Here is an 18437-nt window from a genome sequence, read left to right as displayed (position 1 = left end):
AGAGGATTTCTAGGAGAAGAGGCAAGGATCACATAGCATTCATTGTTTAGGCTGGCAACTTTTCTCCATCCCAGAAAAGCAGAGGCCCTGGTGGGAATTCAGTATCAACTCAAGTGGACTTTCCCCGAGATCTGGAGGAGTTGTGACAGGGCATGCCGTTCTCTATCCTGTCTAACCCCGTTTCAGAGGAATGAGCAGATTAAGGAATTATGCTTGGTCATCTGCAGTGGACACCCTAATAATCAACATTGTTACTTTTGTTTATTTTAAAACAAACTTGAGAGAGAGAAAAATCAAAGCTCCCAGAGCCCTGTAGAACCTAGAAGCTCAGAATAGTTTTCCGGATTTAGGCAGAGGAGTAACTGGACTTTTCTGAGACTCAGTTTTCTTTCTTACGATGCTAAAAAGTGACAAAAACAAAACAACCAAAAAGACTGTCTTTCCCATAGTCCTCTGCAAAGACAGAAATACTGTTCGAGTGAAAACCCTACAACGGTTCAAAACAGAGAGAAGGCTGCCAACTAATCCAATCCTGGGAAGTGTGGAATACCTCCATTCAGACATCAGTGTCAGCCTGTGCTAGGGACTGGGAGGAACCCTGGGGCTCAATGAGTCCAATGGCAGGACATTCCCTCATCCAACACAAGGTTAGGTGGTGGTGTAGATGTTTTTGTTTTTATTATTATTTTTAGATGGGCTGAAAAGATATCTGAAGCACTCAGATGACTGTATGAGTAAGAGCTGAATTCCCCTCATACGCAGGAGAAGAGCAGCACTCCACACAACTTAAAACTTACCTCCTACAGCCAGGTTTGGATGCTGTATGGACCATGCTACCGTGCACTAAAAGTCACTAGTGTTCCCTGATGTACTGCTGAACAGCAGACTCCAAATGGCCATTTACTCTGCAGCAAGCTAGTGTATTGCAAGTTCATACTCCTGCTTGCCACGCGCTAAGTCTCCATGTAGACAAGCCCTAGATTGGTATGGCAACACCCAAATAGTTCGCTGGAGCCAGCTTCCAAGACAATGGAGAATTTGGTAAATGTGTATTTAAAAGCTCTACCAAACTGTGCATTTCTGGAGAAAAGAGGGACCTGTCTGCGCCCGCTGCTCCAGCTGGGTTAGGTGCTGTATGTGACATCACCAGCACAGCACATGCTGCAGCACCATGGAGCAAGGGGAACACACAGCAGGTCTGGACCCCACCTAGCAATGCTGGAAGGTGTAAATGTGCAGGGTGCAGGTTGCTCAGCTTGGAACTCTCACCATTTTTTCCCTCAAGTTGCTGGCTTTTTAAAAATGTCAGAGTAGGTGGCCTTTATGTGATGGTTAGTACTCAAGGGATTCTGGGCTGACCACTCTCAGCAGTGTGGCCTTCCAGCCACAGAACAGGCGCAGAACCAGTAATGGCTTCCCCACATACTACCAAGCATGGCCAACCCTGCCACCACCAGGACAGGATGAGTCATTCGCCACTCTCATTCAGGTCAGGCGTCTCTACTGAGAATATCCATTGTGTTGAGGGCTATTAAATCCCCCACTCTTCTGAAGGAACCCCAGAGTAGGAGATCCTCTAGCTTATATCAAGGTTAACTTCAATTACATGCTACTCAAACACACCTTAAAATGTGGCGCATTAAAAGGGAAACAGACGTGCTGCTTTGCGCAGATGCAAGAGGAAATGGAAATGCTGGAACAAGCAAGTTGGCACAGTATCTTGGCTGGGCCAAAGGTTTATTCCTGGGATGCTGCTTTCCTGCAGACTAAGGAAAATTAAATTTAGCACTTTGCAAATAAATAGGTTAAGGCTGAAAGGACACTATTTAGGAATTTATTGCTTACAGCAGCTTCAGAGATTATAGATCCATCACAGTCTATTACCTTGCTAGTTATTTTTTTCATTCTGTCCATCATTCGCTCTTACAGAGTGGTCCTTTCATCAGATCTTTTTCTGTTCCAACACCAAACTGTCATCACACTAATGGAATTACACAAAGAAAAACATCTTTGGGCTTCAGCAACTCTGCTGCCAAAAGCCAAGGACATCTCCCCTGCTTTTCCAGTGCAGTGTGATAAAATTTCCCCCATCAGAGAAATAAAAGGAGATGTAACAACCTTATGTGAAGTACAACAAAGGACAGCTGTCTTGCGTCCCACAGCGCCTGTAAACTGGCGTCTTACGCTTGAGCCGCAAAAGCATCAATGCTTTAACAGTGGCAAAAACTTCCTCTGACCTCTGCAGCCTGCCTCTGCTGAAGGTTCATTACAGCTGCAGGAAAAAGACCATATGCTGACGAAGGTGTGAGTAGAAATGCTCATTAAACATAACCGCACCATAATAATTCACCACGTCAGGTATGGATTACATAAGAGCCGGGTCATTGAGCTTCCATTCTGCACACAGTAATTCCACTTTCTGCCTCCATGTAAATATCATCCACACAGAGGTTCCCTCTCCAGATCCAGATGTATCTTTCCTGACTACATAAAGTGACAGCTATAAAACAAATCACTAACGCAGGCTCTACCACAAAGAGAGGCAAACCCCTCACTCTGAAGTTGATGTTTATGGCTGTTCCTCTGAACAGGTTCAAATAGACCCAAGCTCACCAGTTAAACATGGAAGTGTTACCTCTACTACTCAAATGATTCATTTCCACTGAAGTTTAATATAGATTAGGAGCACATTATGCTGTGCAAACCATTGTTCGGTACATACCAACTTATTCCTTCCAAAACACAGGCAGGCTCCTCTTCTTTAACTAGTAATGGGGGACATCCCTAAACGATAGTCCTGAGAGTTATTAAAGTCTGAGGCCTTTCTCAGCTCTCAGCTTTCCTACTTTCCCAAAGGAGGTGGAAGGAAGCACATGTTTTAGTTAAGATGGTTATACAAACAGATTTGACAAAAAATAAGCCCCCCGAATTACCTGTCCTAAAGATGCTCTCATGCTATAGTGTCAACAGAACAATCCGCTATTCCTATCACTAATCACACTCAGATAGACCAAAAGAATTACTGAATACAGATCCTTTGTAGATGCATTTTGGATTGATTCATGTATGAGTCAGAGAAAAGAAAGAAATATGGGAAAGGGTTAGTTTTTCCACAATTCCAAAGAACATGTATCAAGTCAACTTAAATCGTATTACATTCTGACATGTATTACTGTTCCAACTCACCCCAAGTTATTTACTGAGATCCTTTCAAATATTTGTAACAATGACATTTCACAGACTGTTGGTCAGTAACATAGCCTAGGACTCATGTTACTATTACAGCAGCCACAGTCCACATCCACAACCCCTTCAGAATGGTTTCCAGTCCACATCTGCATTCTGTAGCTATATATGTAAAACATATGCAGCATTGTGTCAAAGATACAAAGATTAATAGGTCCATACTACACTGGGACACAGCATACTATAAATGAATCTGAAGAGGTAGTTTGGCACATAGTGCCTTTGATCCCCATGCTGTGGAGTGCATCAAATCTTGAGGCATGCCATGAATGAATGCTTGGTGTGCTTCCAATCGTTCTCAGCAATCATAGGCAAGGAAAACACTGGAGATGCCTGGAAGCAAAGCAGAAGATGCAATGATGTAACAGAGGAGAGCAACTATTTGGGATTTTTGCTTCCCCTCACAGGGGTTCAGAAAAAGGAAATGCAGGGTAATCCTGACCACTGAAAGGCCTTAGAGGACACCACCTTTCCGATACGAACGAGTTCATATAAACAATGCGCTATCTAACAAGCTTTGACGCATGGGTTAAATGGGTCCCTTCTCCCAAATGCAGACTCCAAAGACTACTGTGGTTTATGCAATGTGCTCTAGATCCTTAGAAACCCTGTGTCAATGCAGCAGTATCACTGTGTCCAACAAACTCAGCAGTTCTGGGCCTCTCTGCCCTATTCTTGTTCCTTTGAGTGGTATGGCCTTCTCTAAGTAAAGGAAGGGCTGCCAAAGGTCTAAAAGGATGGTGACCATAAAGCACCTTTCTTCTGGTGCTTAGGAACTCCCCAGAACCTAAACTCAATCTGATTCCACTCCTCAAGTTCCCCTGCTTGTATTCACCCCGGCTGAGCTGGCTGGCCTTCGGGAAACTGGCCAGAAGCCTTTCCATCCAATCCTCATTTATTCTTTATCAGCAGCAGGGAGGACAGGACGGTGCAGGAGCCATTACCTTGAGGTTATCCTGCTCCAGCTGACTTTAGGCCTGCTTGGCACCAGCAGAGTGGCTTGCTGCTATCCTACAGTAAGACAGGAGAGAATCTGGCCTTCTCCCGCTCCCTATTTCAGGCAGGGATCAATGCATAATGAAGTCTAAATACCTGTTCTTTCCACGGGCCCGTCCTGTTTTGAGGTCTTGGCATATTATTTCCAATACATTGTTGCTGGGACATGTCGGAACTTATTCCTTCTAACTCCACTTACAGGAGATTCTTTCTGTGCAGACAACATGCAATTTTTCTTTGGTCTTTATTTTTATTCTTTATTTATTCTCTTTATTCTTGTGAATAAGAATATTCCTAAAACACCATATGTTCAGCTAGAGCTGTGGAGTTAAGTGAGGTTGGAATAAACAAGGTAATAATGGAGTAATATCAAGGTCGTGACAAATCAACAAAAGGAAGAAACTAAGTTAAAGCTTCCATATAGACCTTGGCTTCCTCCCCTGTATGTTAATAGCAAACACTTGCTCACTACCTTCAGCCCGGGACTTGAAGGGCTACCAACACAGCTCCAATTTAATGTTTTCCCCAAAGGAGTCCTTAATGAAATGAGAAATAGTCAAGGAATTTGCAGCTTAGTTGACATTCTGCTGAGATACACTGGTATCAGAGAACACCAAGATTCCTAAATCAAAGTTTCCTTCTTTTCATTTTTGGCTTTGTACATAAAGAACTGTGAGTGAGACAGTGGGGTTATGGTTTGGTGACACGGCTCGGCATGTTCTGCAAATTCGCAACAGCACCAGGGAAAACGAGAAGCAGGCATCAAAAGCTGTTTTTATAAAACAACCACTTCATGTGTTCTGTAATGAGCTCTTTGTATTCCCCAAACTCTCTGTCGCGGAGTCATCTCTTTTCCTCTGAAGTGAGCCAATCACACAAACTCTAACTGGAAACTAACTTTATTTGCAAACGACCAAGGATTTAAAAAAATGAAATTGCAGTGAATTTTAGTGCTGCTGAAGCGTTATGTATCCACAGAACAGAGAGAGCAGCCTGGGCAGGTTTCCTCACTCTATTCCACCAATGAGCCTTAACCCCAATCTGGGTTGAAGGCAACTCCAAGAAGCTGTTTGTCACTGCTAATAAAAGCACTTTACACTTGGTATCTTGACACTTTCATGCAAAAAGCCCCAAATACTGTACATTTAATTAAGTTTCTCAATCCCCCACGAAGTAAGTGAATGGTATTGCTCTGTACCCATTTTGCCGAGGAGAAAGATAGGTAGGTTAAGTGACTAGTCCAAAGTCACAAAGCAAGTCAGTGGCAGAGATGGGAATAGAAACCATAAATCTTGCCCCCTAGACCTCTGCTCTAAGCACTACATGACACTTTCTCCTTTATAGAAAGTATGCTGCACAAACACACGCAAGCCTGGAAGGTCACAGAGTTTTACAGAACACCCCACTCAAATAGATACAGACACCATTCTTTGCCGAGACAGCTAGCCAGGGTACCAGGTAGGTACAGTTATGGTGGTGGCTTGCATGTGGCGAACTAGACTGTGACCACATTTTCATACAGGAATAAAGAAAGTTTGGCAAGAAAAGAGTTTTGTTTTGAACACTCATCAGGACAGACTATGCTCCTTTCAAGTTTATACTTGGCATAATGGCAGCTCAGCTCATGGGACTCCTTGGCCTGGCCTGCCATATTCGTTGTCGCAGGATCACAAAGGGTACGTCTCACTTCGAGCTGGGGGTGAAAGTCCCAGCGCAAGGAGACATACCCCTGACAGAGTTAGCACACAACAAACAGAGGGTTGCTGCAGAGCCACCCTAAGTATATGGCGAGAGTCTCAGATGGGCACATACTCAGGGCAGCTAGCCCCTCCTGCAGTTCTCGCCGTTGAGGCTACACTCTGTTTTTAGCATGCTAGTTTGATCACACACCCAGCCCGAAGTGTAGACGTGGCCTAAAAGTCTCAAATAACCCTGCACCTGTGCAGGCCACTGTGCCAGTCCCAGCTGCTCTGGTGTGACGTTCTCCCAATGCCCCTCAATTCAGTATAACCTTCCACCCTGCGAACAACAGCCGTAGTTGCCTGTGATGCTCCCTAGTCAGAATGACTCCCCCTCCCCCCCTTGAAATCGTAGACCATTTAACTAAATAAGAGACATTTTAATGAGAAAAAAGAGATGGGGGAACTTGTGCACTAAACCGGCAAGTCAGTAATTAGGTTAATTATTGTTATGCTAGGAGTGGAGGAGAGAGATGCTGGACAAGGCAGGGTCCTTCAGCAGGGCCAGCTGATGTTTGCAGTGCCCACTCGTACAGATAAGGCCAATGGGTATGTCATCAGCTGTGCTTCGATGGCTGCAGTCAGGCTGAGCAGAGAATATACAGGGACAACCTGAAGGCTGCGTACTTTTTAAAATGGTTCCTCTGTCGAGAGAGAAAATCCAGCCTGAGGAAAGCATGGAGGGAGGGGACGAGAACATGTTAACCACTTGGCAGAGCTGCTTGGAGAGGTCTCTGAATGCCCAAGGAAATCCATGAGGCATCGACAATCCCATCTGTGAGCTCCTACCAGCATGGCCTGAATAAGCATGGGGCAGGCCACCCGGGAAAGCAGCTCTATGGTTAACAGCAAAGATTACAGAGCAAAAACAGAGACAAAGCACACTGACTGACCCCACATTAACGATCTAGTTTTCACATCTGCCCCTGAAAATGGCTTTCAGCTTTTAAAGCCAAAAGCTGTGTAACTGGATCAGTATTTAAGCATGACAGCCATCTCCTACATGGAGAGACAAACCTGAATTTGTCTCCCTTCTCCCCTGGATTACACCATTAAAGCAAATTTCAGGTCCTTCAGAAAACCTCACTCATCCCCTTCTCTTCTCTTCTCCTTAGGCACAGACTCAGACACTGAGGCCTGGAAGAATTCAATGTCAACTATCATTGACTACCAGCCTGGGGGTGGGTTTCTCTCTACCCTCTGCCATGGTAAGGAGTGGTGAGTGGTGGGGAGGGTATTCTGCACTGACTCCCTTAGACCAGATACTATACCAGACTGAAAGGCGACTGGGGCTTGTGTTCCCCAGCACCGAACCCCTAAGAGCTAGGGCTATCTTTCTGTTGGTTTCTCCTTTGGATTCTGCTATTCTTGAGGCAATCAAACTAGTTTAAAGGGAAAAAAAATCACACACACTTAAGACTCCACCAGGAGGAAGAGAGATTATTTCAGGAAGAAACACATATAGTCAGATAAAGACTGGGGCAGGAAATACAGCATGCAATACCTGGAACGAGATGAAAACAGGGGCAAGAATTAAAGCAATATACACCAATGTGCAGTGGAAGCAGGTATGGGGGATGAAGCATGGGTTTAAAAACAGTACTTATTCATATAACCCCAACAGATTGATTGCTAGATCCGATTGTAGAGCGGCTGGTTTCAGAGACCACAAAAATTCCTTGCTGACCTTTGCTGCAATTCTAATGCAGCACATTTGGCATTAAGGCATCACGCTCACACACAAATGGCAAGCACCTCCTGGAGCTGAGCAGAAACGAAATCCTCAGAAACCAAACAGGGAAATTGAAAAACAAAATATAAAAATAAAATAATGTGTAATTAACAAGAATGAGGAGTTAATAGAGGCCTGCAATCTCTAATCAATCTCGCTCTGCCTGGCCTGCTCCTCCGATGAGCACCACTGCTATTTTTGATTGTGTGCAAGAATGCGAGACGGCTGCTGGAAGAACAGCACTCTGTCAAAACTGTGACTTCTTTTCACTGGAAACTCACCCAGGAGACAAGAGGAGGGGGAAGAGAGAGCTACAAAAAGAAACAAACAGCTGGGGACATGCTATTGAAGGATACTTATTGGTGAATTCAAAGTGGAGGTAATTGATCTTGCAAGCATGCTAAGCACATGTACACAGCTCTGGAGCTTCCGTCCCACTGACAGCTCACATCATCCACATCCATATATAACGAGGAAGCAAAACACTCAGACAGGGAGGGCAGATGGGGAAAAACAATCCACTTATTACACTGCTTATCCTGAGACATATACAGTAATTAAGGAGGGTCCCTAGCAACTCTATAGATAGGGTTGCATTGAGATTTGTACTTAAAGAAGGATTAAAACTGTATATTTCACACACAAATGGTTGCATTTTGTCTCCCACTTTAACCCACTACATTTTCATAGGCTAGTTGAAATTTCTATTATAATTTCTAGGTCAAAGACTAAATAACTTTGCCAGAGGAAACATTTTAAAAGGAGCCCTTTTTGAAACTTCCCCTGAATTCTAATTTTTTCTGAATCCCTCTAGCTAACCCATGAGAGTCACACAGACTCCAAACACATTACGGCAGCAGCTCAGACATAGGGCAGCTTTTCACAGTATGAAACTTAACCGCAACGTCATTCTTCTAATTCTTTATAAACTCAGTTAGTTCCAAAGACGACATTGCTACTACTGCTCACTGAGGGTTCTCAGGCTGCCTCCCTTAGTCCTCAGATCAGCCCTATAGGTGCACCGCACCATCCCTAACTCTGGGGACTTCAAAAAGGCAGGCTATGCCAGCAGGTGGTGAGTGAGACTCTGCGGGTTCAGGGAGAGAAGCTAGGCTATCATGGGGCGAGTGTGCTGGGAGTGGTGGCAAAGTGGCAGGAACTAGCCATCATATCAATTTTAGACCCAGAAAAGCTAATTTAGGTCATCTATTCAGGTTTTTATGCTGCCCTCTGTTCTGTAACATGGCATATCTACGTAGTATTGTATACAGGATGCACGATGGTGTGATGTAAAGGTTTCATTAGTGCTCTTTTGGGATGCACCACTCACTCATGGCTTCTCCATTCAATACACATACATTTTAATACTGTTACACTGTGTTATATCTTGGCTTTGTAACACTTTTGTTGTGATTAGGCTACTTGCAAAGGGATTATTTCCATTTGCATAAAATGTAGCCCTTGTGAAGGAAATAGAAACTAAAACAACCAATAAGACTTTATGTGAATTACCTAGGTCAGGACATCAAAACTGCGCATCCTCCTGATGGAAATGTTCATCACATATGGGAAAATCCCGTTATTACATGCACACCAGAATTCACATACATTCTGAGAGAGGAAAAGGGAAGAGAATTTAGAATTAGGCAGTATTGGGAAGGGGGACTGACCCTGCTTAGAGTTGTCAAATCTCTAAATAAATCAACCAATCAAATGCTATAAGCAGTAAGCAAAGGAGGTGAAACTCTCAGAGAAGGGAGTCAGATGGGCAAGGATTACCACAGAGAGAAGTAAGGGTCAGCAAAATAAAAGTTTCTGTTAAGATACCACAGCTGTTCTCTGTCCCCCTCAGTTGTTAGCAGCATCGTATAGCCACTTTCCTTCAACATTTCACATTTACAATTAATATATATCTTGTGTCTGTCCTTTCTGCGAACCCCTCTTCCATCAAAGAGCCCCCAAATTGAAATTAATTTTATTCTTTCCACCCCCGTTCATTCTGCTTCTGTAAACAAACGTAAACCACAAGAAGCCAGCTTTAGCTCTTCAGATTGCCTTGAAGTTTCATAGGGATGGCTGCTTTTTATGCATCTTCAATTCTTAAATAACAACTTAAACAAATGTGATTCAAAGCCTGTCTGGGTGCTGTGGCTGTTAATTTAGCACGTCACAAAGAAGCTGTTGGTTTTATATTACTCCATGAAACCAACTCCACCTGGACTCCAATAAAGGTTTTATTTGCAGGGAAGCAATTCCAGCCCCATGCGGTCTAGCATTCTTCTCATACAAAGTCACGATGATTCCATTTTTATTTTCTCTCTACAGTCTTGGGGAGTCTCCTTCTAAACCGTAAAAGCTCCATCTCGAGGATGCTTCCCAATGAGGGGAGCTGTGATCGCTTATACGTTTGGCAGAAAAGAATATCATAACTAAGAGCTCCCAACCCTAGAGACTCTGAGGACATGGACAATCAAGGAGAATGAGAAGTTGATAGGCAGCCTAAATTCAGCCTTTCAGCCATGACTATTTACTAGCTCAGGAATGTAACCTCACTATGATAATGAAAAAAATTAGACAGATTTTTAACTTGCTTGTCAAACAAACAGAGCCCAAATAATAAATACAAGGATTACTAGGTGATTTGGTCCCTCCTTTCTTGAGCGAGCAGAGAACTTGAAACCAGCAAGGTTTTGTCAGATTTCACATAGGAATATGGAAATTGTCATACTGGATCAGACCAGTACCCTGGTCAACAACATTAGCTACGGCCAGACGCTTCAGAAGCAGGTGCTAAAAATGGTGTAGCAGACAATTCTGGAATAACCTGCCCACGGGGGAAGTTTTTCCTAACCTCCTCAGTTAGAGGTTGGCTTTATTATGCCCTGAAGCAAAAGTGTTCATATATCCCTTTTTCCTACCTGACGTAAAGGCCAATGTTCTCATTTGATCCACATAAATGTCTTGTGCTTTTCTAACTTCCACTGAGCTCTTGGTCCCAACAGCACCTTACAGCAACGCATTCCAAAAGTTAAATTCACACTGCAGAAGAAAGGATTTCCCTTCATCCGTTTTAAACGTATTGCCTTTCAGCTTCTTTTGATAGCCCCATGCTCTTATCGAATACAACAAGGATAAATAAAGGCACCCGATTTACCTTCTCTGTGCCATTCATTAGCTTTAGTGCCTCTCATACCATTCTCACTCATCATTTCTCTAAACAATCTGAAAATCTTTTCAATCTCTCCTCATATCAAAGACTTTTTTTTGCCTCTAACAATTTCCATTGCCAATCTCTCCCTTTTCCTGCAGTTTGTTTAGAATCCACCCAGTGAACGGGGCAAACAGCACGATAGATATATGCGCTCAAATAAGCTATACCGATCCACCCTCCAGCTCGATAAAAAGTCAACTAAGCTTACTCTTGGTAGTTCTCTTGGTCATTTAATATTTGTTTGTTTAGAAATAGGCGTCTAACAGATTTGTTATAAAGAAATTGATTAGTGCAGGAAAAATGGAGGCAGTAAGTAAAGGAAGTGCAGCCCATGTATCTCGTTGGGCTGCCTGGACTAGAGCTACATTACAGGCACTTATGCAGAAAGCAAAGAATATGTATTACAAACTAAAGCATCTAATGAACCAGTAACAGTGATAGAATGTGAAACTGCCAAGTAACCCAGTAATTGTAATGTATTGCCTTCTGCAAAATCATCTGAAACTAAACTCTTGGTAAGGAGTCTGTACATGACTTTCCACAGCATTTAATTAGAAAGAGAGAGAGAGAAAGATAGAGGGGCTGTGAAGTCTGAGGAGCTTCAGCCTATGTGCGCACACATGCAAGGTTTCTGAAAACCACTGTAACATCCTTCATCTTGATGAGCTCATCTGTTGTGTCCACAGGGATCTCCAATATGCACTGATAAAAATGCATTGGAATTCAGTGTTCATATTCAGGCAGTCTCTTATTCTCATAGCGTATCGTTCTGATAACCCTTCCACTGCTACTGTAACACGTCTCAGCAGCCACTTTCTACATCATATGAATTGATTGGAAAGTTACAGCATACAAGGCAGTGTGGCCAACCACAACGGAGGAACACACTGCCTGGAAATACCTCACACATCATTCTGCTATGAAGGGGTTACATCCATTACAGTAGCTACTCTTGCATAGCTGACTCTTCAAGTTTCAGTGAAAATTAAATGCCACCAGCTGTATTACTGAAACGTGCCCTAAAGTTTACAGACAAGCTGCAGAAGCTTGTAAAGTGTGAAGGGGCTTGTTTGGTCTAATTACATAGAACCTGTTCCATAAATTGCATGAATGAAATAAATACAGTGTTTCCTGCTTTGTGACCTCTCCAGCTTAATGCAATGCACACAAACACCCACAGTCAATTGCAGCTCAGAGATTCTACAGCATAAACATACAACCCCACTGAGAAGCCATAATCAGGATCCAAACCTTATTGTATACATGGGCATCAGAAGTCTGTACTCAACTAGGACATGAATCGATGTATATATTTAGCTCTTAATCTGAACAATAGACTTTGAGGATGCAACCAGTTAAGACATGAGAAAGGTTCCAAGATTTTGTTGTTGGGGCTTGTGTTGTCAAAGGAATTTCAAATCTGCCCTTTTATACAAAGGAAACCCATTCCTCACCTTTGGGAGGTGAGGGATAACATGTAAGGGAATCCTATTAATCAATCAACCCACTACTGGAGACTGTTCTTGAAGGGTGCCTCCTGAAACTCCTCCTGCCATGTCTGGTGACATCCAATTTAGTTCTATGGACACGCTTGGGAATGATGCCTTAAGTGAAGAAAGTAAAGCAAGATCAGTATTTAGAGTTGAGAGTCTTTGCTCAGTTACTATTTTCCAACAGCTGGCCTGTTTATTTTGGTATGGTGTGAAGGAGAATTTGGAGGCAAAGAAATGAGAACACTGGGTTTCTATCATTCAGGTGGGCGGTGTGCAATCTAACCATACACAGCTTTGCTAATGCATTCAGCCCTGACCTGCCTGTAACAGTTCTGCTAGTAACCCACTGCCCTCTTTACAGAAAATGCTGTTAGCTGTACCAGATTATATGGTGCTGGATGTAATGTGGGCAAAAGACTATTAAGAGCTGGGAGGAGCCATATTCGTTTAACTTATGAAAAGGCATGTTTGAACACAGGATTCCAGAGGTGTTACGGTTACCACACTAATTCATTGCTTTCTTTTAGCTGCTAACTGTTTTATGGAAGGTGTCCTCAGGGATCTGCTGCATGTAAAGTGCCTTCCAGCCAAGGAGGGCTGGACATGGTTGCTCCTTAGCTGTCCAAGGATGGTTTCTCCAAAGTGATACAAGATGCTTCTTCTCCCTAGAGGCAGAGAGTGCTCCTTCTTCAGCTTCTCTTTCCCAGCTGGTCTTTCTGTTGCTAGGCCTTACCCTAGTTCCTACCTAGGTTCCTTGTTTCTGTCTTATTTTCACTGTTAATGCCTTGTAATTGGTGGGTTTTGTTTTGGGGCTCCAATGGATTGTGACAGGAAAACATTAATCTCACTACCTAACAAAATAAGACTTGGGCCCGGCACACACTGGCCTTAAGTCTGCTAAAGCCGGATCCCTGCAACTTCTGCTTGCACCTCCTCCTCCCTTAATGAACTCCTCCAGCATTGTCCTCCTTCCTGTCAACAAGACACGCCCTTGTGGGGACAAACTGGAAACAGATAGGACTTCATGTGCTAATTGCAGTTGCCACTGAGGGGGGAAACCAGGCCGGAGATGAGGGCTGCTTTCCATGACTCATTTTTAATTATATTACTTTATGATTTAGAACACGACACAAAAAGGAATAAAAGTCTTAAGCATCATGATAGGAGGAGTATGCAGATTAGGGCACAGGCGTTTTACTGTATGTGGAAATAAAACCCACGGCATGAAATCAGTGTAATGGCGTAACTAAACTGTTTGATGCTGCTGATGTCACACCTCAGCTATCTAATGTAGTGACCCAACAGTGCTGCCCATGAGATAACAGTCTCATATGGAAGATGGTGCCCATGAAATCTGTACCCAAAGCGTGGCCATATAGCTAGATCACTACAGCACTTCCCATCGCAGGGCATCAGAATGTTATCATTACTTATTTTGTACTACAGACGTCATGGCACTTCAAAAAAGAAAAAAAAAAAAAAAAAACAGAGATGAGTCCCTACCCCAGAGATTTTAATCTAAGACAAGACAAGACAAGAGATGACAACACTGGGGCAAGCAGGAGGATGAATAGGATAAGAAGGCCATGCCTCTGCATGGCAGAGTGCTGCGTGCACCTTGTGTGTTACATGGCATTGAGTTTTCTTAAAATAAATTTATCTAGTCTCACAAATGATTGGCCTCCTTCCAGGAACCCTCTCGTGGCTTCAGGGCAGCCTGCAAGTGGACTCTCAGCTCAGTTTCCCTCTTGGGTAACCAAATGGACTGCACTGGGTCTTACTTAAACAATAGTCCTCGGGGGTCCAGTTTATTACAAAAACCTTGTACAACAAAAGTCCCAAAACAAAGTACATATCGACCCAGTGCATACAGTCCTTGTTCTCACAATGCCCTAGTGTCTTCTTTCATGACTAGGCTCCTTATACGTCCGCTTCTGTCCCTCTGCCAGGACTGCAACCACCTCAGACATTCTTTCTGGGGTGCAGTCCCCTCTTCCCAGCAGGAAATCCCACAGCCTCTGTGCTAGGAGAATAACTGCCAGGAGAACATCCCTGTCTCCCTCTGGCCCTCTGACTGGTTCTTAGGTCCAGCTCTCCAGCAAGAAGATGGCTATGGGTAAGCCTCCTCTGATGCTCTCCCTTCCTTCAGTCCTCTCTGTTGCTTGGCTCTAGTTCTCCAACTTGGAGCCAGCAGGCATTTCCCTGTGCTGATCCTCCTGCCTTCAGCCTTCTCCAGTCCTCTGGCCCCAGCAGACACCAGCCAGCAGATCCCTCTTGCTGCTCTCCTGCCTACAGCCTTCTCCCAGAACCACTGTCTGTCTCTGGCAGCTCTCATTTCCTGCCCTTCTCCTTTCTGACTTCTGACGGACCTTTTATAGCCTCAGGAGCTGCCCCACTCTCTTAAGTGGCCCACTTGGGAGTACTTGGACTGGAACAGGAGAGCTGAGCCCAGTTTCATTTCATTAGCCAGCTCCTCTGTCACAAGGCTACAGTTTATAATACTCCTTAAAGAAGTGACTTTTAGGAGTGTAAGGGGAAAACAATGAGATGAAGAGTGTAATGTGGTTGAAGACCACGTCATAAACAATGTCCACTGGAAAGCACAACAAAATAACCTTCTATTAACCTAGAATGTATAAATAGCCCTCAGTTCCTATGTCTATTCCCCACCACTCCCTTCTTGCCAGAAAACTGCTCAGCCAGCTCAAACCTAAAACCTGCTAATTAAAGAAACCCTCAGTACTAAAGCAGTTTAGAAAAATTTGCAAAAGGGGAACAACGTATACAGAAACTTACTTCTGTAGCTGGCTTTGGCAGCTGGTTTGACATTCCAACTAATCTTGGGTAAATAAATTATACGCAAATGGCTTGTTGATTTCTGAACTAACAGCCCTCTCTCCCGTCTTTTGTAATGAAGATTTTCTTTTGTTGAGCTCTGACACATTCAGTGCTTTTAATTCCGTATTGTCAGGATGTCCCTCGAGCACTGGATATTGCAACTAAACCCAGGAGAAAGCTCAACTTGAAAGAACAGCCTGAAATGTTCGAGCAGATGAAACCACTGGACCCTTATCTGACTGGATGAGGCCATGTCCTAGGTATAGAATCACAGAATTGTAGGGTTGGAAGGGATGGTCAGAGGTCATCTAGTCCACCCCCCACACTGGATCAAGTATAAAGCAGGATCAAGTATAAAGAGTAGCCTGCTAAACACACATCCTTCGGCCAGGCTGGAAGGTATAAAGAAACTGCTGCAGCACATCTCTCTGATGGTAGAAAATGATGAGTTCTAAAGCTAAGTTCCTGGAGCCTTGTACGTGCATATTCTCCTTCCCCTTAAATCAGTGCACTGACTTTAACTGAGGGTTGGTCTACATTGAAAAATATACATCAGCATAGCTATGTCTCTCAGGGGTGTGAAAAATCCACACTCGAGAGACAAAGCTTTGCTGACCTAACCCCTGTCACAGACAGCACTAAACTGGGGGAAGAATTCTTCCATGACCTAGCTACCACCTCCTGGGAAGGCGGATTTACTACAGCCCAGGAGGGGATCTTCTGTCACTCTAATGAATGTCTGCCCTGAAGTGCTACAGAGCTGCAGCCGTGCTGCTGTAGCATTTGAAGTGCAGATGTACCCTAAATTACTCCCAAATTACTCTGGTATAAGTGAGAGGAAGAATTAGACCCAATGTCTTCTAACAGAATTCTTTAAAAGGAGGCAGCACCTCCACTGTCATTGTATTCAAATGCAGAATGCAGTCAAAGGGGAAAACAGTCATGGAGCAGGAGCTATTGACTTGGTATTTCCCAGCGATTAGAATGGAAAGAGCATCGTGGCATGCTGATCACAATTACCCCCGAAGAGCTAGGTGGGGGTTGTGGGGGGGAATATAGCCCTACCTTAAAGAGCAGGCAGTCTCCTTGGTGCTCAGCATAAATGGAGGTGAGCCGGTACTGGTTCTCAGTAGTAATGTCAATCTGGTATCCTGTCAGTGTGTAGCACACCTTGCGAAACTCCTGGATCTTGGTCTGGAAAACCTCTTTCAGCCGTTGGTTTTTCAGTTCTGCACTTTCCACTTGCTTCTTCAGCTCTAGAAAGGGGACGAGAGGGAAAAAAAGGGTATCTTATTAAAAGTTACATTAGCACCAAATAGACATTGAATGGTATTTAGAGGTTAGCCAAGCCAAGTGAGATAAAAGGGTTAATTAGTTAAGGAACAAGCAAGCAAGCTATGAGGAGTCCGGAGCTGAGAGGCCCTCCCTCAGCTCAGGAAGGATGATGTGGGCTGAGCTACGTACTTTAGGGTCACTAGAAGTTAAACTGGGATCTGAGAAACAGAGTTTTTCATGGGAGGAGGGGAAGAGTGTCTTTTGCTTGGTTTACCTTTTTGAAATGATTTACAAACATTCAGAGTTATCCTCTCCCCTCCTCTGGTTCTATTTCCTTTACAGATCCCAAGAAAACGGTTTAAGCTTCTGGGAGACAGGACAGTAGAAAAACTGTTATTCTTTAGTCAGTTGCAGATATAACTGTACAGAAATGTGTCTGGAGGAAGCCAGTAACAGGGGAAATCTTCTCCAGTGCACACCTGATTTGACTAAGTGCTATGATCTCAAATTGTCAAACTGTTAAGTTTGCTGCCTTAACTGGACTAGTGTCTGGAAAAGAGGCCCGTAGGGGCTGTCTGCCACTCACCCCTGTATTTTAATACTCCAAAGGGAGCTGCCAGTGCTCTGAATCCTTCAAGAGCATAGATAACAATTACCAAGAATCTTTCACCCAAGGTGCCTTCTGAGTAATTAAACCTCGATTTATCCCCCATTAATTACAGAGACTGGCTTTACTTAAATATACACTGGAGACTCTTTCCAAGTCAGCCTGTTTTATCAACATTACAATTCAGGGTTAAGAAAAGACTCCATTCTTTTTAACAACAAACCAGTAGACTCATTCAGAAATCTCACTCCTTCTCTTTGACACTGAGGTTCAGAAATCATAACTGCGGGAGCATGGGTTGGGAAGGACCAAGATATATCTGAGGTCTGTGCTAATGAGGTTCCCATCAGATCATATGCAGACACCTTGTGTGGCTTCAGTTTCCCCTTTTAGTTTCACTAAAGCATCGTGGGTGAGCTGGGTAACAGCTTGTCTACATTAGGACAACTCAGGAAAATTAAGACAAACTAATTTTTAAAATGGATTAGATGGAATTAATTACATTAAATTCCTGGGTGGACACACTTATTCAGAATTAAAAAGGCGTTACTTCAGTTTAGCTTAAGTCACTTTAGAAGTGACTTAAGCTAAAGCAAACTAAGGGCTGATCTACACTGAAAACTTACATCAGCATAGCTACGTCTCTCAGGGTGTGCATTTTTCACATCCCTAAGAGACGTAGCTATGCCAACCTAAGTCCTGGTGTAGACAGTGCTAGATAGATGGAAGAATCCAGCACAGCGGTGAAACTGACAAGAATGACAGCCCCACAGCCGAAGTAAGAGTCGCAGTGTCTATATTGACACTGAATCACCCTAACTAAGCCAACATAAGCCCTACACCTCTCGTTGAGGTGGTTTTATTATATCGGCATAGCAGGGGAGTTACATCGGTGGGAGGAGCATTTTAGTCAGTACACCTCCACTGTTTTGTCGACAAAAGCTGACTTTTGTCAACAAAACTCTCTAATGTAGACCAGCCCTTAGCCTAATGCCACTTTAAATTCTGTGTGGATGCTGTCAGAAGTAATGTGCTTTCACTAATGCACTTTAACTTCACACCTTTTGTTAAGCTTGTCTTAACTTTCCCGCATGTCCCTATATAGACAAGACCTCAGATTCCACATTATTTAATTATGGGTTTCCAGCACTCCTATGCCCCAACCCTACTTCCAAGGTATCTAACTGCCCTGAAAGGGAATTTATTGTGAAAACTGATTCACTGAAGCATCGCTATAAACAGAAACTATTGATCACTGGAGGTAGATAAAGCAGGTGAAGTACTATAAAACCCTATTCAC

General features: G+C 43.6%; 1 protein-coding gene across 7 annotated transcripts in view; it reads right to left on the bottom strand.

Moving 5' to 3' along the window:
• Nucleotides 1-18437, bottom strand: part of MAD1L1 (mitotic arrest deficient 1 like 1) — a 493546-nt gene that overhangs the window by 97415 nt on the left and 377694 nt on the right. For 6 of the 7 annotated variants that reach the window (XM_067550858.1, XM_067550856.1, XM_067550860.1 and 3 more), the window contains one exon: nt 16321-16511. In XM_067550858.1, the coding sequence (XP_067406959.1) occupies nt 16321-16511 (191 nt within the window). Of the gene's footprint in view, nt 1-1820; nt 3580-16320; nt 16512-18437 lie in introns of those variants that run through there. The other variant, XM_067550859.1, reaches the window with a different exon arrangement.

The sequence above is a fragment of the Emydura macquarii genome, unplaced genomic scaffold, assembly GCF_026122565.2.
Source record: "Emydura macquarii macquarii isolate MOO-44397 ecotype Brisbane River unplaced genomic scaffold, CSIRO-AGI_Emac_v2 contig_1348, whole genome shotgun sequence".
In the NCBI taxonomy this organism is placed as follows: Eukaryota; Metazoa; Chordata; order Testudines; family Chelidae; genus Emydura; species Emydura macquarii.
This window is presented reverse-complemented; position numbering and strand designations above follow the sequence as displayed.